Genomic DNA, 21,795 nt, shown 5'->3' on the forward strand with positions numbered 1-21,795 from the left:
GCATTTCGTATGAGGGTTCAAAATTACAACTTTCCCCTGCTCTAGGGGGTATCAGATCCTTCGCCGCTCTAGTGTTAATCAATATTGTGAACAATCTTTTATTTGTTACAATTTTCTAGCATTTGCGTCAGTGCAAATCAGTAAGAGAATCAGCTTTTGGTATTAGTACTGACCCAACCCAATAATAATTTCTCGGTCCATGCAAAAAAGAACCTCACCTTTTTTGCATATTGCCACAATTCACAGAAGGTTATTGTTTTTTTCCTCATGTTACACAGAGAGGTTATATATTCGTGTAAGAAATGATTCTTTGTGCTGTGAATTTAAGAATTACTCCCTTAGGCTAGTGCATGTGACTATTTTATTTTTACTTGTTTCTTCCTTAATCCAGCAAATTTTATGTATGCTTGAATTTACCAGATTGTATCGTAAAAACAGTTCCAAAATTATAAGATTTTGAACTTCTATCTGGCTTATTATTAAAATGAGTATGCCATCATCCGTGATGGAGTAATTTGTATTGCTAAGGCATGGAGCTCTGGGTCCACCCCGATGGCGTAGTGGTAGCGTCGCCACCCTGTAATCGAGGGGTCCCAGGTTCGATACCCGGTGGAGGCACATAGTAGTTCGGATTCCACTTTAAACTGTAGGTCTAGTCCCAATTAGCCTTACTGTGTTCAAAGTGGACTTAAAACATGAACTCGAGCATGGAGCTCTCATTGTGTTTGTCATTAATTCATCACTTATCATCAATGGTGTGATTAATTTAGAGTGAAATAGTGTAAAATAACTAAGGTTGAACTAATGTATCAACAGATGTGCAAATTAATAAGTCCTGCTCGAGTCTGTATTATTTGTTTAAATTTCTATGTAGTACATCTCCTGTGTGTCAAAATATAATCTAAAAAAAATGTTTAAGTTCATTACTAATTTCTTGAAAAAAGTAACTTGAGTTATCAGTTTCTGTTACTCATTTCAGAAAGTAACTGTTAGTTGTAACTGTGTTACTTTCAAAAACTGTTCCAACAGTCAGATTATATAATGTACTTAACTGTTTGTTGAGCTCTTTCTAGACAGATTTTTTTTTTTAAATCATTATTCCTACTTTCAGACATCTTCTGAGCAGCTATTCCACACAAGAGGAAAGCCATTTGTTCTAATTCATCCCATGGGCTTCTTTGCCCATCATCCACAAGTACTTCAGCTGGAAGAGTCTGATATAATTGTACCTGAAGGATTTACATCACGACTCCCTGTGAGCTCCAAACATCAAGTTCTGTATTACTTGTAAGTATGCAGGGAATGTATAAGTTTTTCACCACTATACCCATCTCTACATCCAAAATAAATTCAGAACTGTTGTTTTTAAAAGTCATGGGTAGAGGTAAGATTTTCATGAATGTGCTTATTATTTTGGTAAGGGTGATATAGTACTGAAATATATAGAAATACATGTTGTGTAAAAACTAATGTAATTAAGATAGTATACTAAATTTATTAACAATACTTCATTGTAGCATATGTACACTATATGCCAAAAGTCACTGGACACACAAGTGAACATCGCGGTAGTGTCATGGTCTGGGTTTTTCCTGGTTTGGGCTCAGGCCATTAGTTTTGGCCAATGGCAACATGTACAGTGGTGTTTATGAGGACATCTTAGACAATTGCATGCTACCCACACTGTGGCAACAGTTTGGAATGGACCCTTTTCTCTATCAGTATGATAATGCCCTTGCCCGTAAAACAGGACCCATTGCATTGTGGTTTGAGGGCAATCAGGTGAATGTGCTTAGCTGGGCTGCTCATAGCCCCGACTAGAACCCCACATAGGCAGAGTTTTGGAAGGGCCAGGGGGGCTCCCCCCCCCCAACTTAAAGAAGACTAAAAAAATAACACATGATTAAGTTCAGTTACTACATTTTTGTTATGAAGCCATACCGCAAATCTTGACGTTTGGCAATTTGCCCCGCAATAGCGGGACTTAGACGATTTGATTGATGTGTACAGTTTGAAGAAAGAAAAACGTAAAATGAGACTTTGTGTTGAGTCAACAGTTACTGCTGAGACATCAAAGGAACTTTTCAATTTAATTTTTCTAAAATTTCTGAAGCTTACTATTGTACCATAACTTTTTTAAAGTAATACGAGCATTGTATCAATAAAAAAAATAATGAAATGCAATAATCGTACCGTTTTTCTTCTTTTAAAACTGACAACCAATATACTAATTAATATTTGTTTACTTAAGCGAGGAAATTTTACATTTTCAAATCTAAAAGGCCTAACACTCAGTATTTTTAAGTTGTTTTTTTTTTTCCGGGAGAAGACTTCCGAACACCTTATAAACTAGGGGATATTCAATAACCCTCAGGTACATCCTATGCTTCTTCCCAGAGTCTGGCCCCCCAAAGCAAAAGCTCAAACTCCGCCCATGGAATCCCATAGAACATCTTTGGAATGAACTGGACCATCGATTGTGTGCCAGACCCACTCGACCGAAAAGCACCCCATGAACTATTCACGTGACTACAGGATGAATGGAAAAAAAAATCCACCAGCAATATACCAGAACTTAGCAAAAAGCCTGTCCCAACAAGTAAATGCTGTAGTAATAGTGAAGGAAGGTCCAACATCTTATTAGTTACCTGGCTGGTGTCTTTGGAATGAACAACACTGGGTGTCCGGTGACTTTTGTCTATATAGTGTGTGTGTGTGTGTGTGTGTGTGTGTGTATTTTGCTATTTCTACTCGAGTATATTTTAACCATTTTCTGTCATATTCACCATATTTTCACTTTTTAAAGTTACAAAGAAGTTCTTTATACACTTATAGCTTGATCAAGAAAAGAAAATCCCTCTGGCGATGTCAGATTTTCAATTGAGCGAGAGGAGGGAATGTAGGTGATGCAATCAGCTGCTTGCAATGTAATCCTGCCCTTGCATAGCCTCTATGTACAGTATTCCTCAACACCTCACCGTCACCTTTATTCAGTGCCAAGTGTTTCTATCATACTGAAGGGGTAGACTGTACACAGCGAAAATAGAGATGTAATTTGTAATGTTGAATTTTTGACACCTCCCCAAGGAGAGACACCACACAGTGTGATTACTATTGTTTTAGGGCATTTTTGTGATTTCTCACAAAAAACACCCATGCACAGGCTGTGATTCAAACCTCGGACCCCTGACGTCGTAACATGGTGTGATAACCACTGTACCATGGAGGCTGGCTATGTACACATGGTGTTTCGTAGCTGCTTAGTATACAGCAAAGCAGAATTACAATCCTTGCTGTCACCATACAGTCTTTTATTTTTCACTTTGTGAAAATCAGGTCCATTGTTGTAGAGCTGTTATATGCTTTCACCAATGGATCACAAATCTTTTCAAGACACTTAACTGTACTCCATGCTGAGTTTTCAGGCAACACATTAAATGTTAAAAATGTCCTCCATCCTGTTGACTTCAAGCAACAAAGATTGTTCATAATAATGGTTTGGCAACTAAGTTCCCGCCGTTTTTTAAGGAAGGTGTTGAAAGGTTAGTTTTCAATAAACAGATACAAGTAGTTAATCAATAATGTATTCTCCTGTGTTGTTTACAACGTTTTGCCAACGTTCAACAAAGTTTTCAATACCTCGTCGGTAGAAATCACATGGTTTAGACTCGAAAAAGTCATCCAACCAAGCTCTCAATTCTGCATTAGTATTGAACGAAACTCCCCGCATAGCATTTGAAAGAGATCGAAAGAGGTGAAAATCCGTTGGTGCCAAATCAGGAGAGTATGGTGGGTGTGGCAGCACTTCCCAACCATGAGCTTGAATGGCGTCCTTGGTCATATTGGCGATATGAGGGTGGGCGTTGTCGTGCAGCAAAAGAACACCATGCTGCCAATTCGGTCTTTTCTCTTGAATAGCCGTGTTGAGTCGTTCCATTTGTTGCACATAGAGTTCCGCGTTGATCATCTGGTTCCTTTCAAGCAATTTGAAATGGAGGAAATCGTTCCTTGTGTCCATGGGTTGCACGGTGCCGAGCAAGCAAACCAGCGGAGATTGTGGCTCGTTGATTTTTGTTGGTGACACTTAAAGTGTGAGGCACCCATGCTCCACACTTCTGAACCTTTCCCATCGAGTGAAAATGCTTCTCTACAGTAGTGTGGGAGCAACACATTGTCTCTGCCAGTTCCCTTGTTGTTTGACGCGGATTTTCATGCAACAGGTGGTTCAATCGCTCTTCATCGAACTCAACTGGACGGCCAGAACGAGATGCGTCTTTGAGGTCAAAATTTCCTTTTTTGAACTTCGCATACCAATCACGGGCGGTTCTTTCAGCTATAGCACCCACTCCATACACAGCACAAATGTTGCGAGCAGCTTCTGCGGCCTTAGAACCTTGATTAAAGACAAAAAGGAGGAGGTGTCGAAAATGCTCATTCTTCTCAACTTGACATTCCATTTTAATGATCTGTAAATAACAAGAAAATGTGTCTTAGTAACAAAGAAACATAAATGTAGGTAGAACAATATACTCTCTTTCGCATGATGTACACCTTCGTGCCAAACGTATTTAATGTCATAGAGATTTTTCCAATTAAAAGAAACGGCGGGAACTTAGTTGCCAACCCAATATGTTTGAATATTAAGAAGGGATCCTAGCAGCTTCCCTTTTTCTTCCTAATTATATTATTATTGTAGATTGGTTGTGTGTTGGAATAAATATGTTATGAGTAGTGACCCAATAAGTCAAAGGAATGTTGTTCTACAGAATGGGTGAAAGGATATGATCGTGCATAAATATTGTTATCTCTGCTGCATTCAAAATGTGTTGAAACAATTCAGGAGTAGAATAAAATCTAAAGGTATATTTCTGATGTGCAAGATAATTTTTAGGTTCACTTCTCTAAAAACCACCCTGTATGTTGCTTTGTAATACAGATTAATAAAATCAAATACCACCAGTAAGAGAACAACATATTTTATCCCTATAGACAATGTACACCTAGCCAAATTACTGTATTTTGGTTGAAAGTTAACTTTTTTCTTATCACAGGTCTTTGCTGGAAACTACAAAACCATATCTAGTGAATACCCTACGTATGCCTGCTGCGCAAACAATTCTTCTATTCTCTCAGTCCATTGATACCAATGCTACGTTTTCAAGGTAAGTGTATGATGTATTCCTCTTTGGTGCTTGTCTCACGAAGGGTGAAAACACCACAATTTGTGTGTGTGTGTGTGTTGGGGGAGGGGGGTTCAAAACAGTTAGTATGTGAGTAAGTTTCAGGTCTCTGCCTAATGGTTATCCTAAGATTGTAACTCAAAGCAGACAAATATAATATCTCTTCATCAGTAATCAATGAATTATGTGCATTCATGTTGAATATACAGGTTGGTATTTGAAGGAGCAGCATTTACTGGAATTACATCATTATTGCTGGTTTGTGCCTGTTTACATATATTAATATATAATTTATTTTGTATTGAAGTATAAGTGTAACAAGCAATGCATACTAATAAGAAGAGGAAAACTTGGCTTTAAACAACATGAAAGTTGTTGTGACAGCAATGTTTAGTTATGCATAAACTAAAACTAAACTCCGTGGCGCAACAGCCTTTGAAGGGCCAGGGCCTACCAGAGCGTCTTTTCATTGGGTGACACGTGGTCAGCACATCAGATCCCACTGTCACTGTTTTCTGGGTTTTCGTGACCAGAACCCACTACTTCTTGAAGTATAGCTTCTCAATTGTCCTCACGAAGCTGGGTCAACGCCGAAATTTTGGGGGCACCCACCGGGAATCGAACCTGGGACCTCTCACACCAAAGATGAGAGCGCTAACCTCTTGCATAGAAATCTAAAATCTTAGAAATTCTCCCAAAAATTCATTTCCAAGTTAATTCAACTAGCGATGATTGCTCCAGGGAGTCTGCTATCCAAAAATTGTTTTTATTTTTTAGCTATCTAGCTTCATTGAAGGTGTATATTTTTACTTCAAGATATATTCAAGCATGCCTTTCTGTGGCTTTCAGGGATGTAACTTAAATCTGGAATCGAAATAACCATGCAACTCTCGCCAACACCTTTTATTAATGCAATAACAAGTGGAGCTAGGTGTAGAGAGAGATGTTTACCTGCATAGCATTGGGGCATCAACTGCCAGAACCAAGGGTAAAATACTCGATTTTCCGTTTCTCTCTCGTCTTTTTCTGTCCCAAGTACCGCGTTCTCTCTCTTAATTTTTAACCTCGAGGTTCCATTAATCTCATATGAGATCAGCTACCCCCTCACAAATAGTGCATGGCAAACAGAAAATTTCGATTTAGTTGCTCATATTTCACCATCAGAAGTAAATATACCAAAATAAATTAAAATTCAAGAAAAAAAGTACTCTGGGACTTCGTGGGTTAAACTGTAAGTCGAGTCCCAATTAAAAAGCCAACTCAAATCAGTAAATCCAACCCTTGCTGACTCCTTAAGTTCCTCATGCCTATCAACGTTGGGCCAAACAAGCCAGTGGTTGGCCAACGTACTACACTAGGTTGGGGGTCACTTTATTTGTGATGATCAAAAGTGGAGGTAATCGAAATTTGCTATGCCCTTAATGAACGATTTATTATTACTTGAATGACTCAAAGGCAATCATTAATTCTAGAAGTGGCAATCAGTAAACACTTATATTAATTGACTTTTTTGTTAGACTTATACAATTCAGGTGACATGATTGCATCATTTTGAATGTGAAGGAGATAAGTTAGAGAGTCATTGATTGTCATTTACTCTTGCATTAATTGTTAGTGTTTGACATCTTGAGGAGGATCTCTATGTATTATTAGTGCGCTTAGTAAGGTGTATAAAGAATTATTTGTAAATTTTCAGTGTAAAATGTAAATACAAATTAATTTTTATTATTTTTGCCTTATATTTTTGTAAAATTCACCCTGAAATCACTGAATTATACTTGCATTGTTATCTCGATCAAAGAGTAGCCACCCTGAAAATATATGAACACTTATAGTACATAATGAATTAGAAGTTGTCATTCACAACCATTTTAAATTTGAAGTTCAAAAAATTGTAAATGTGTGGCTGTGGTTAACATTATTTTTGTGTAGCTGGTATTAGCCTGCATGAAATGGATCAATATATATCAAATAACTGCATTTAGTATGAACAATGTGGCAAATCATTACCAAGAAAAGAAATACAGTTTGTGACCCACTTCGGAAATGAGTTCATTTGTAAGTGTCCCATCATCAATTTTATTTTATCGTCATTCACATTAATCATTGCAAATATCCAAGAATGACAGAAAACTAATGATAAGAAAAAAAGAAGAAGAAGAGGAAGTGAAGATTATAGTTTATCATTAAACAACTGTGTCGCTATTATATATTGTAGGGGTGGGACAGATTAATCAGTACTCTATTTGTATCGGTAGATATAGGCATATCGGTTTATCGGTAAAATTACTTATTATTTTACCGATCCGATATATCTAAAAATATCTTATAATTTAGTGCAAAATTCTGCCGTTTTTAGTATAATTTTTGTGGATAATCCCATGCCTTACTTTTAAAAAAGTTAATGTCTAAATATGCAACTCCTTTTGCACTGCAGTCACCTGGAAACAATCATTTATTAAGGAGGTCAAAGAACTATTCAGGTTCTTCAAGGACCATTTGGAATTTTATATCAGTATTGGCCAAAATTTCATGTCAGTCTTTCCCTAATATATTTCATGTATTGCTTGATGCATTTTAACTTTGATGCCATAATTATTTTCTAAGGTTGAGATATAGCTATACTCTGGTGCAACCTATCTTGACAGTGACGTAGTAACAGCATTGCAAACTTCCATCGTTGATACTTTCACTGTCTGCACTAAGAAAAAGGACAAACAAGGGAAAGAATTTCAATAGTTTGAAATGCAAGAGAAGGAAGTCCAACATGTCGCAATGCGAGGTTTCTTTTAGAATGGAATCATGTAAAATAAAGAGCAATTAAAATGAGCACGATGTATAAATACAAGAAAATGAACGGAATCGGATAATGAATACGAGATGGCAACGCGCCTTTGAATGGAAAGTTCGCAAGGCTTGAGCACAAAAATATAGTTCCTTAATGAAAACACGTTACAGCGTATACAGAGCATATAAATGTGTTAAAAATATTAGATACTTAAAAACTTGTTGAAATGTAGAGTATTCGGCACGATTATTTTGTTACAAGTCAAAGTTAAAATTATATATACTGCTCAGCAAAGAAGAGAAAACACCCGGAAAATATGCGAACTAAAATCCACCCCACTTGTTTCTGTCACGGTGAACGGCAGCAGACGAGAATGTGGGGGAAATTCTTATTTTCCTCTGCTCTCAAATGGCACGCTGTTGCCACGATGCCTCACAGCTGTTCTCTGACAGATGAAATTCTGGTGGACCTGCCGCAAAACGTGACGTTCAGGGTGGCGAGGTCAGTGGTTGAAGAAGTATGGATAGCGTTCGTGACGATTCCCGATTTAAATAATTAATGACAATAAAATCTATTGTCATGGTTGTGATTCCATTCTTATATGGGAAAGTTCTGAAATTCTTCTCTTGCAACTTCCGGTACTCTGCCCAAATTACGATCCACATTTTGTGATGCAATACGACCCTTTATGATACCCCAAACATACTCAATAGGGTTTAGATCGCAATGATAAGGTGGAAGACGAAGTACGGTGTGGCTATTTTCTGCTGCATGAGTGTCGACCCGATATTGCGGGGGCTTTTTGTTGGTTTTGATTAGCTGATATAACTAATATATAATACTATATATATTATATACTATATAATACTATATAATATATAATACTATATAATCCTAAGTCATTGCAAATAATGTTGCGAAGAGTTTCACGACTACCCCGAAAATTAATTTCTTTCTTTAATTTTGAAAGCACTTTTTTTTACTGTTGGCACTTCATGTTCAACCATATAAAAATTACCAATAGTTCTTCTAATGAAACACTTGTCAAAGTCGTCTACAACAATTCTATGCTTTTCGGCAGACCTGTGCTTACCTGGTGTCGTAAATTTCCCCCCGGAATTTCCTTCCTTTCTAATTTTCTTAATGAAAGTGTCCGACATTTGAACTGCAGCCGCTGCACGCTTTGTAGTTTGATTGACCGGAAACGTGTAACATCATTCTCTCCCTTCATTGTGTCAAGAAATTTAACAACATTCGAAATCACCTCTCGGCTCGCACTATGTACAGTTTTGCCCTTCATTTTGGTACAAACAACAGACGCACTCGAACTCAATTGACCTTTCGTCCATGTAAGTTTGGCAACATTGAAAGGGTGTCAGAAGTCGAGCAGTCCTTACTACCCCCCACCTCCCACCCGACCCAACCCTCGATCAGCTGTACACAAAAACGTTCCGTTCCTCCTGTGTGCTTTCTCTGCGGACTCTGAGACACAACTGTGACGGAGAGAATCTTTCATGCTTTGAGCAAAGTGATACAATGGTTTCGCATCAACCTGTAGTGCGGTCCCAGCTGACGTCACTGTCAAGATAACTTGCACTGTAGTATAGTGCAATATAATCATCCTACAAAATGATTCACTTACCCAAAAGGAATAGCATATGGTCTCTCTAGCCTTTTAAAGAACTCTAAATGTTATTTTTTCCTCCAAGAGTCAGTTCTTGGAATAACATTAGATTTGCCCTAGAGATGTAATAAAATGTTATCAATATTGATTGATCTCGCATACAAAATTTACCGATAGTGCACCAATTTGTTAAAAGGTTGCTAGAGGCACATATTTTTGGTAAGTGAATCAAAATTTCAGTATAAAAACGGTGGCCATTTCGGGTTCAAAACCGGTAAATAAAATAAAATTTCAGTGTTATAGCGGTGAAAAATTATATCAAAAGTGGTATATTGAATGACATTTTGGTTCTAAAATTGTGAATATAATCCAATATTTGATTTAAAAACTACACTTATTTTACAAAATAAACATATCCCTTCTAATAGCACATTTATGTAGTTATGAGAGAGTATTAGTTTATTCCTGTATAAAGGGGTCCATTTTAGCTTCTCAAATATTTCAGACTTCAGAAAGTGTTGTGCCGGTAAATAAACTCTAAATTTCATGTTTAGGAGTCTATTTCGCATTTTGCCGTTCATTTTGCATCATTTTGTGACAAAACAGGGTAGGAAAATGCACCTGACACCTTCCAGAAACATGAAAAATTAACATTACAATGTGTTATTTCAAGTTTCGTGTTTTTGACAAAACGAAATATGCATGCCTCTAAAGATTGCAAAGCTGCAGTTGGCAGCCTCACTATTGCTACTTAATCTATTTCCACCAATATCATGGGGGAGTTGTTAGCACATCATGCTACAATGCCAGGGGACCTGGTTTTGAATCCGGCAGGCATGTTCTTTGTGAGTGTTCCTTCATCAATTTTCATCACATCATCACAATTAGTCAAAACTTGCAGAATGTAATTCAATTATTCATTCATATACAGGGTGAGGCAGAGAGGACGAACATTTTTGAAACAATCACAAAATCGTTAATTATTACTCAATTTTTTTATTTTTATTAACAGCAATGTGTTCACATTGCATTAACATTTGACAACATCAAGTGTGAAAAACAACATATGTCAAGTGGTGTCCGTTCTCATTTAGGCATTTCTGAAGGTGTTCTTGGAAGTTGGTCTCCATTCTTTCCAATATCGTGTTGTCGATGTGGGAGACTTCCACGCGAATAGCTGCCTTTAAATCGTCCAATGTACGGGGCTTATGACCGTATCCACCTGCCTTGAGATGTCCCCACAAAAATAATCGCACATGGATAAATCAGGGGACCGAGGAGGCCACGAAATGTCAGCAAACCTGGATATGAGGCGGTCACTGAAAAGATGCCGAAGAATGTCCATTGGTGCTCTGGCTGTGTGGGTCGTCACCCCCATCCTGCTGAAACCACACACGCCGGATAGGAATATGTTTTCATCGTAATTCAAGCACAAAGAAGTTGTTTATCATCTTGATGTAACACTGCGAGTTCACAGTAACAGCATTCCCATTACGGTCATCAAAAAGTAAGGACCAATGACGTTTGCATTTCCAATAGCACACCAAACTGTCACTTTTGGGCTGTGCAGCATCTTTCGTGCAGTTCTCTCGGATTTTCAAGAGCCCAATAACCATACCATTGAGATAAATGTTCAAAATGTTCAAAAAGCTTCATCACTCATTAACAAAATCAAGTTGTCATTTTCCTCACAAATTGCTTCCATCTGGCGTGCGAAGTTCAGCCGCTGTACATAGTCACCTAATCTCAACTTTTGCACAACGACCAATTTGTAGGGGTGAAAATGCAGATCTTCTTTATTGCAAAATACGCCTTACCGAACGATTATCTATGCCAAGTACAGAAGCATGCTTCCGAGCAGAACAACTCGGACTGTGCAGCAAAGCTTGTCTGACGCGTTCCACATTTTCTGGGGTATGTACTGTTCGTGAGTCCCCCACCGGTCTTTTATTCATTAATGTACCGCGTGTACGAAGTGCATGAATCCAACGTAAGATCGTGTTACAAGTAGGAACAGCCTGATTTCGGTGGATGTTATATTGGCGACGAAACTCACACTGAACTGCCGTGACCGACTCGTTATTCTTCAAGAAACTGTCGTAGGCCAAAACGCGGTGCTCTATCATCCACGGCACCATGACTTCACCTGAAAAAAAAAATGCTAAGATCCCAAGAAACTAATGTTACCTGCTGGACTTCTGTCTCTCCCCATGGGGCTGAGTACTAGCCATTCCAAAAACGTTCGTCCTCTCTGCCTCACCCTGTACTTGTCATCATTAATATAAGGAGATTAAAGAAATGTTATATTTGACGACAAAGTTGCTGAAGGGATATAGTACTTTCTGGAAATTTCTACCACCAGAAATCTAAATACAACCTGAATGGTTCAGTAACCTTTATTGTATGTAAATAGATGATTCAGATGGGTTTTCCTTTGGGAAAAAGAATAATACATTTAGTAACAACAATGACAAAATGGCATATATTTTGGTATCATATTTTCTCTCTCTGTTTCTCTCCCTCCTTCCCCCTCTTTCTAAACTGTGGTGTTAGATTTCATTGTATGCAAGTAATTTGTGAGGAAATTCTGGTGAAGCCAGAGTTTGGCATGATAGCTCAGGGGTAGAGTATGGGTATGTGAATGCCAAAGATCGAGGTTTTGAAACCTGATTAAGCTACAGTTTTATAATTTTTCAATGCATGAAAATTATCAGATAAATTTTGTTGCTAGTTTGCATGTATCACTCTTTGTTTTGAAAATTTTGTAATGTATTATGTTTTATTGTTTTATTCTGTGTGCTTTATCCTAGATTTGTTTGTGATTCCTGGCTTCAGTTGGAATTTCCCACTGCAGAATCTGGGGAGGCCCTGCTTTTGAAGGTCACAAAGCTTCGAGCCAAGTTAGAAGATCTTCTGGCAGTGAGACTTCAAGGTAACAAATTTAAGATAGAATTTGTGGACATTTTCAATCATGCAGAGATACGGTAAAATAGAGATGTGATTAGAGGTCATGACTTTATTTGAAGGATGGGGTAGATTACTCTTTAGGCATCAGTAAATTGTTGTTAAATGATTCCATTTGGATAAATGATACAATGAAGTTCCCCAGTTCTCTCAAAAGAATGTTTAAGGGCATGAGCAAGGATTTCCGTGAGGTTCTTCCCTCCATAGCAGCTGCGGAGCACTGTTGCCAACTTAGCTCTTTTGGAGCCATATCTGGTTGTTTCATGCACTCGTTTGGTTGTGAACTGTGGTGCCCACCTCCCTGCACCACTATGATGCCATCACTATACGACGCACGTTTTTAGAAGCGATATCGGGCGGAGCTACTGAGAACGTGTCCTTGGCGACCAGCCAATGGCAGGAGTGCAACATTGTACAGTTAGGAGACTGCGGCTCGCAAGTTAAACGCTGTGTTCTGTATTTTTTCTTGCGTGCAAGAAGTTTGCATAAAACTCGCCACTTTAAGGTTAATCATAAGATGGGGCACGACATTTTGAACATGACCGTCCAAGTCCCATGAATTTCCGTCACCTACAGCCGGAGTTATGGCTTCTCGAAGAAACACGGGAAACAACACGTCTCTACACACACACACACACACACAATGACCCTTTCGTTTTCCATCCGTGTTCAGTCTGTTTTTTTTTTTGTTGCCACCGTGTTGACCCTGCTGAGTTGTCGTGTCTTGGTAAAGCTATGGGTGTCAAATACGGATGAATATACACAATGACCCTTCATTGTTGTGGGCATTCACGAACATTGCGAGTCAGTTAAGTCAGTTTGAGTTCAGCGTTTTTGTAACAAGGGCAGTGTAAGATAATTATATCCGTACGCCACGAAGAACAGTTGTGAGAGGATTCAATACTGCCCTTATTGATTGATTGATTCGATTTATTTTACTTCGCTTTTCTGCCACTTTTGGCTAATCACGAAGATGAGGATGGGTGGTGATATGATGAAATTGATGAAGGGACACTTACAGACACCTATGCCCGGGTCGGGATTCAAACCCGAGAACCCTGGTGTCATAGCACACTGTGTAATACAGCCATTATGTTCAATACTTGTGCAATAGTTTGTGTTCCTTGAGTGTTATTAAATAATGTCGCGCCGGCCCCTGTGGTGCAGTGGTTAGCATATCGCAATATGACTCCAGGGGTCCCAGGTTCGAATCCCGGCCTGGACATGGATGTTTATGAATGTCCATTCATCAATTTCATTATATCATCACTCATTCCCATCTTCGCAATTAGCCAAAAGTGACAGAAAAGCAAAGTAAAACAAATCAATTCAAATTAATAACGTTTCTCTCGAAACGTAGTACCAGTAGTGCAGGCACCGAGGGCAAAATATTACGTTCACAAGACAGAAATCTTACTTTTAAAGTATATTCTTACTTCAATGAATTGGCATCGGAAGAAGTGCGTGTTGAAACAGTGTTTTCTCAGAGCCGAGAACTTAAGGCTAAAGCGTGTGGTGTATTTGTTTTTACTATGTTTTGCGTCATATAAAACAGGGTAAAGTATCTACCACAGTGACCCCCTATTCAATTCTCCTGGGAAACATGCCAGAAAACAGAAACGCGAGCGATGATGATGACCTTGCAGTTCCTCTACAATAAGTAAAATACCTTCAAACTTCTTTCAGGTACGAGTTTATCTTATATCCTGCAGTGATATGATATAATCCAATGTAGAATTCTTCACTATATATTTCATTGTACTGAAATATCACGTGCATGCATTATATATAAAAAGTTAAATATTGGACACAATGAATTCTCTGTGTTCCCCTTCCGCTAGCAGTTGGTTTGGCAAGAGCGCTGGAAGCGTATTGGCTGAACTCATGTTCCTTCTAAAAGCGTACGCCGTATAGCTCTGGCCCACATAGGCCAACTTTTGCCATGAGTGCATTTTGCACGTGATGTGATATTGTTATATTGGCTGCATATCCCCACCCCTCTTACCTCCCAAGCTACTTTTTAAAGTGCCGTAGTTGACGTGAAAATGACATAATATTGTTATCCGAGAATCCTTCATTTTCGATTTCATACATCCATCGATGGACTGTTGAGTTGGGCGATACCGCCAGATCTAAATGGTGAAAACTAAGAATAAATTGTTATCACTAAAGTTAATGGTAATAGCAACACCCCCACCCCTTTCATGCCTAAAATTACCCTAGGAGGTACTTATCCAGCCTTCGTAAAACAAGCTCCTTGAAAGTCAACTTCAGCTGCATTTAAGGTGAAATTTAGGTCTTTATGTGTATCAGGTTTGTCAATTCTGCCAGGATGGCCATAGGAGGCAAGGAGAAATGCATTTCACTTATGGGAGCATTATATTATTTGTTCTCTCGGGAATATCAAACATTCGGTAATGTGGAAAATTACATTGACGGAAAAAGGAGACAAACAATTTCTTGGTCTTGAAAAAGTCAAAACTCCCCATTTGATTTGCCGTAAGTTGAAGTTGATTCCCCATAAGGAATACATGGGATTCTGTAAATACTTATTTATCATATTTTTCAAACATTGTGTCTAGCTTAATAATCAACTTAAAAATCTGTTTCCACTTGCAACATGGAGAGAAATTCATACTCTCTTTTCTAACTAGAGAATTTTTTAGTTGCAGTCAGGGAGTCGTAACGTAACGAAATGGAACGGTATTTTCAATTACGGTTTCCGTTACGTTACAACCAGAAACAGAATAACTTTTTTCGTGAACAGAAACGTTACCTCAGGTATATAAACATTACGTTACAGGTGTGCATAACGGTACCGAACCATAACTGATCTTTAAAGGAGTAGGTCTTTACGTGACACTTTAACGTTCCATCCATTGCCGGCAACCAGTAACGTTACAGGGTAAGAAAGAGGTTCGTCACGTATTGACTAGTAACTTTAGTGTGTGTGGAAAGTGATAGTAACGTTACTATTAACCAGTAACTTAATTGAGGTCACGGCTGTAAAAACGTTACACTCCTTTTTTCAAAGCAACAATGTTATTTATAGCTGGTATCATACAGACGTTCCAATGTGCAATACCGTGTCCGATGCCGTGTTCCGGAGAGAATAACATAGGTCTCTCGTATAATTGTGCTCGTTACTTTTGTAACGTTACAGTTCTTTTCCTCCACAAAAGTCTGTTTCCAAAAAGTGATACACATGTCCGTTACGAATAGCAAATACCGTTATCGAAGGCGTTTTCGAAGAAGCCTCATAATTATGATCGGCAGCATACTAACATTACAGTACTTTGACCCCTTGAAAGTCACTAAGTTATAATACGTATTTTCGTTTTGGATGTCAGTGAAAAAATTAAATTGTAAAACAAAACGTTTGAAAACATCCGTAAACAAGATTCGGCGTGACTAAAGTTCTGGTTATTGGAATTTACTTATTAACTATGTATTTATCACAAATATATTTCTTTTCTGCATACTTAATCGCTTTATGTGAATTTGTTCTAATTTGATTATTTATGCGAGATGAATTTTAACATGTACGTTCACTTTATACGATAGCAAAGCAAATGTTTGTTGAGGGAAAACGTTTATATCTATCTATCTATCTATCTATCTATCTATCTATCTCTCTCTCTCTCTCTCTCTCTCTCTCTCTCTCTCTCTCTCTCTCTCTCTCTCTCTCTCTATCTCTCTATCTCTCTATCTATCTCTCTATCTCTCTCTCTATCTCTCTCTCTCTCTCTCTCTCTCTCTCTCTCTCTCTCTCTCTCTCTCTCTCTCTCTCTCGCTCTCTCTCTCTCTCTCTCTCTCTCTCTCTCTCTCTCTCTTTACATGTGTTACATCATTTTTTTTTAAAAAAATACAGTTGTTTGGCGATGAGAACGATTCGTGCTTAGATGAAGTCGCTGAAGGACGAAACATAAAGGACCAACCATGGTCGAGCCAAAAAATCATCCGTGCCACGCGTTCGTCCACCTAAGCGAGAGGCAAGCTTTCTCCTATCAGAAGACGAAAAATAATTGCTTGTTGCGCGACCTTGAGAAGGCGAACCGAACTGATAGCAGCAGCACCACGCAAAATCGGAAAATCGGAATCCTGAAACTTTGTACATGTGACCTTCGATCACGAAGCATCCGAGTAGACAACGCCTTGGGGCGATATGAAAGGCACTTTTGGCAAGTAGAAAATGCATAGAAACGAAATGTTAGATGGAATTGTTGTACGAAACAAACGAAACCGCGTTTGTGCAACTGGTCTGTAGCTAGACAGGGTCATTGGACTCTCAAGAAGTCAAGAATTGTGTGGAAAGTGATTCTCAAAACTAAGCGAATAAAAGGACAGCATATGTTATCATTTACAAGGGCCCTCATCCGCTTACAATTTTGAAAATTACTTTCAGTAATTGTTGTCTTCTTGGACAGGAGGTGCATTGTTACCAGTAGCTGCATTGCTCCCTGACTGAAGTACGAGAAAAATGGGTAACAAAAACAAAAATACAACATTTGACGAATGGCAGCTATTTACTTTTACCGTACCTAACCAAAGGGTACAGGGAAATTGAAAATGTTAAGTAGTACATGTAAGCGTACCGTGGGTGATGCAATAAAACGTAATGAAAAGCAAAATGAGGGAGATTCCGTATCTCAGAAAATTCAACCAAAAGAAATAGGAGAACGAAATGAACGAGCTTCAGTATAAAAAATCAAGACCCTTTCCTCATCCCCACCCCCTTTCCAAACCAAGAGCTCCGAAAGCAGCTGTGCAACTTGGAGCAGGCATTGGGACTGCTGTACGGTTCAGTAGCGTTTCGTTCGAAAGCGAAATTTCTAGAAAAATGCTACAGTTCGTCTGCGACGGTTTAATGAGTTGCGTTTCGTTCGAGCCTGGCTGATGATGAGTCACACCTTGACTAACCACTCGCAGTGATGGAATTGGTGACTAGTATACCTCGGTTTACAACTTTTAGAACTAATTTGCATAGACAGCGCAGTGCAGACTCAAGACAAATTGTCGAGAGAGAGGTCCCGGGTTCGATACCCGGTGGACGCACAAGTGGTTCGGATCCCACTTTAAACTGTAGGTCCAATCCCTATTAGCCTTAATGTGCATAAAGTGGACTTAAAACAACAAATCAAATCAAAACAAATCGTCGAGAGGAAGTGAACTTGGATCTAGAAATTTTAGTCATGGCAGATGGTAACACTTTCTTACTATCTGACAACTATAGTGGAACCACAAGGAAAGAAACCTGCGCAGACCCCATCGCGCTGGCGGGTGGGGGAGAAAGACAGGAGGAAGGAGCCTTCAGAGCGGCCAACGTCAGTGTTGCCAGACCTATTGATTTCTCGGTAGGATTCCATAATAAACTATTGCTATGGCACCTCCGACGGCCTGCTCAAAAACAAGTTTCCTGGTCACCTTACTTGAACATGTAGGGGAGAGTGGAACTCCACTCAGCCATGAAAAGTGCTGTTTGAACTGTGAAATTATGACTAACAATGTGCTAGGACATTATTATTATTTTATTACTATCACTACATTACCATGGGCGTCCAGAAGGGGGGCGTGGCCCCCCTGGAAAATGAAAGTCAACCAAAAATTATATATTTTTCACATATAATTTCATTTCAGCTGCAATAATGTGTGTTAATTATTGCATGAATATGATACATTGAAATTTAAGCAATGTTTTTTGAGGGAACAACACTATTATTGGAGAAAATGTGCCTTCTTTGCCCCCCCTGGAAAAAATACCTTCCTTGCCCCTGCGTGGAAAAAATCCTGCGGACGTCCATGTAATAGATGGTTGTATTTTATCCCACCCGAAAATTGAGTTGATTTCAGTTACAGTAATTTACATCCATTATTATAATAGGGATGTAGTAAAGTGATAATTTCAAACTCAAGTGATGTTTTCTGAGAGGGCAACATTATACGGGGTAATATGCCTCGTTTACCCGCCTGATAAAAATACATTGTTTCCCCCTCGCTGGAAAAAATCTGGAGACATCCTCTTGCCCCCCAGTGCGCACGCCTATGCCGCCCCCGAGAAGGTCGTTCATCCGCTACTATTAGATCATCGGATTTTGTAGCAGATCTTCTGGTTTCCCAAGGAACAATCTCCAGATTTTTTCAAGTCTGACCTGGCAACACTGCCCGAGCACCGATAACGACAGGGAAGATGCGCGAACGCTTTTGAGGGAAGGTTTTTTTCCTTGTGGTCGAGCTATACGAAGGTGAGATTTGCAATTTCCAGAGGGAAAGAAATATTAAAACAAAAAAAAAATATTTTCTTCGATGGAGCATTTAAGAGTGTTAGCAAGAGTTTGCTTCATTAAACACTATTAGGATGGTAGCCCTCGGACGAAACGCTACTTGGTCAGGTAACCGTAAGTTGCCTGTTCCTCGAATTCGGACGCGAAACGCTACGCCACGTGCTGTACACCTGGCGGTTCAGAAAGCGAAGATGAGTATGAGCGACGAATGCTGAAACTGATGAAGGGACACTCGCAGAGAACACTCATGTGCAGGTCGGGATTCGAAACCGGGACCCCTGGCGTCGTAGTGCGCTGTGCTAACCACTCTGCCACGTAATATTTTTTATTTACTCATTTTTAGTTACTTCCTTTTAAACTAACTAACTAACTCTCTAGAGTGCGCGTCAAATCTCCTGCATATGTCGATAGCCAATAGCAGCGCACTGCAGCGGTGCCATGTCGAAATCTCACACGGAAAAGAGACAGCGTGGTTGAGCGAAACGCCTTGTCACGGAGAGCACGGAACATTAGGTAATATAACATATATTAAACTTAATGGGAGAAAAGAACATGCCTGATTATGCCAGAGAGGGGCTCCTCGTCACTCCAACAACTGCCGTCGTTGTCCTCAACGTCACTGTGTCGTCCTTCAAATGTATTATAATTGGGTCCAAAATTTCGTCCCGATCTATCTCCCTTACAAAATCGTTTTCCTGTAATTGTTGTGCATGTTTAACACAAGCGGCCCATTGTTCTTGTGTTACATTGTCAAGTTATTAGTTAACAAGTTAACAACACATTTTAATGTGTGGTTCTGTTTTACCCATATCTCGTCAAGGTAAAAGATTGGTCTCGAATCACCAGATACTCGAATTTCGTGCATTGCACGAAGGAATTTTACCCTTGACGTAACAATGTCACTTCTCTCCATCAGAAATTTACGACCGTCGTTGGTTTTCCTGTACTTGAAGCCTAATTGTTTCAATATTCTCAAGGTGGAAGTTCTAGAGCCTTTGTAAGATATTTTGTCCCGTAAAGAGTACGTTATCATTTTGGCAGTAGGAAATTCGCCACAATCGTAAACTTTAAAGACGGTTCTACGAACTACGTCTTTTTCAAAGTCATCTAGGTTTGTTGTTCTTTTCGGTACGTTAATGTGCTTTCTAGGTGATTGAAACATTGGAGCAGGCCCCGATCCACATTATTTTGCCCCCGAACATATCTGAGAAACGGTAGCTTGATTCACACCACACGCTTGAGCTGTTAGAGCCTGGCATTTCTTAAAGTCAATTTTACTTCTCTATTCTTCACTCGAACATTATTTTAAAAAACAGGAACGAAGGAAGAGCAAAAAGGTTACAATGCAAATACGTTTATAATAACATTGCTTCTACAGAGGGAACGGTATAAGCTACAATCACGCTTGTTTTTCGTACATACTCGCAAATTCATTATCTTTCCATCTGTTGAACTACTGACACTTGAAATAATATATTTATATCCGAGCGCCAGGTACACGATTTTGTAGCGAGGTGAAACAGGTTCTGAACTAGGCAACGCCGCACGTCTGTGATTCGCTGGTGCTGTTCAGCAGTTCAAGGCCATATGCAGGAGATTTGACGCGCACTCTAGCTTTCTTAAACCCGAATGTTCATGGCTGCAGTAACACAGGCCTTCCATCTGTCCCTATATTGAGCAAGATCTATATACTCTTTTCCATCCCTACCGATTTCCTTTAGGTCCATCTCAACGTTGTCCCTCCATCTTGGTCTTGGCCTTCCTATAGGTCTCTTACCATCAGGTTTCCCAACAAGAATCCTATAAACTCCTCTTTCCTCTCCCATTCGTGCCACATGGCCTGCCCACCTAAGTCTTCTTGATTTAATCAGTCTAATAACATCTGGACATGAATACAAATTATGTAGTTCTAAAATTTTGTAACCTTCTCCACTCACCTGTCTCCTCATCCCTTTTAGGTCCAAATATTTTCCTAAGAACCTTATTTTCAAATACTCTCAATTTATGTTCCTCTTTCAATTAAAGGGACCAAGTTTCACACCCATATAATACGAGCACTACATACAAAATTACTGTTTTGTATATTTTAACTTTTAGTTTCTTAGTTATTAAACTAGAAGACAAAAGTTTATGAAGAGAGAAGTAACATGCATTTCCTGAATTAAGCCTACTTTTTATTTCCTCTTTAATATAATTTTCATTGGTTAATATTACTCCTAAGTATTTGAATTTGGAAACTGGTTCAAACGAGTTGTTATCAATAATTAGATTTTGATTATTACCTAACCCTTGGTTTCGGCCTGTAAGCATATATTTAGTTTTCTCTTTTCTTTGTTAACTTCCAAACCTGTCTTTAGCAGTTTTGAAAAGTATTTTAGCATTATTCTTAATTGTATTTATATCATCCCCTAATAAGTCTACATCATCTGCATATGCTAACAACTGAGTCACACCATTTAATTTTAGTCCTTCGTTAGTTTCTGTTACCTTCCTAACAGCATATTCTAAGGCAAAATTAAAGAGCAATGTATATAATGCATCTCGTTGTTTTAACCCATCATGAATTGTAAATTTGTCAGACACATAAATACCCACACGAATTTTACTTTCTGTTTCACTGGTGCATACTTTTATCATAATAACAAGCTTCTTAGGTATTCCAAATTCGACTAATATATTATATAATTTATCTCTTTTGACCGAATCATATGCTTTTTTTAAATAAATTAATAGCTGATGGACATTTTGATTATATTCCCACTTTATTCAAGTGACTTCCTTTTACCTACACTAAAAAAAGAAATTTTAAAAGAATGAATATTAATCTTTTTTTCAACATGTCTATTGAGAATGTAAATGATCTGTCAATTTTTTATTTTGTCAGGAAACCTTTATAGTTTGACATTATAGTTATTGGACCTTTGTCGCCATTGCACTGAAAGTTTACATCATTGCAAA

At 38.7% G+C, this 21,795-nt stretch overlaps 1 protein-coding gene across 2 annotated transcripts in view; it reads left to right on the forward strand.

Annotated features, from left to right (window-relative positions):
* The window catches only part of LOC145984985 (putative ATP-dependent RNA helicase DHX34), a 149,326-nt gene that overhangs the window by 107,575 nt on the left and 19,956 nt on the right, over positions 1 to 21,795 (forward strand). For both annotated transcript variants that reach the window (XM_083118463.1, XM_083118464.1), the window contains 3 exons: positions 1,112 to 1,287; positions 5,052 to 5,162; positions 12,403 to 12,524. In XM_083118463.1, the coding sequence (XP_082974589.1) occupies positions 1,112 to 1,287; positions 5,052 to 5,162; positions 12,403 to 12,524 (409 nt within the window). The remainder of the gene's footprint in view (positions 1 to 1,111; positions 1,288 to 5,051; positions 5,163 to 12,402; positions 12,525 to 21,795) is intronic.

This window comes from Lepisma saccharinum, chromosome 3 (genome assembly GCF_977018435.1).
Source record: "Lepisma saccharinum chromosome 3, izLepSacc3.1, whole genome shotgun sequence".
Classification (NCBI taxonomy): Eukaryota; Metazoa; Arthropoda; class Insecta; order Zygentoma; family Lepismatidae; genus Lepisma; species Lepisma saccharinum.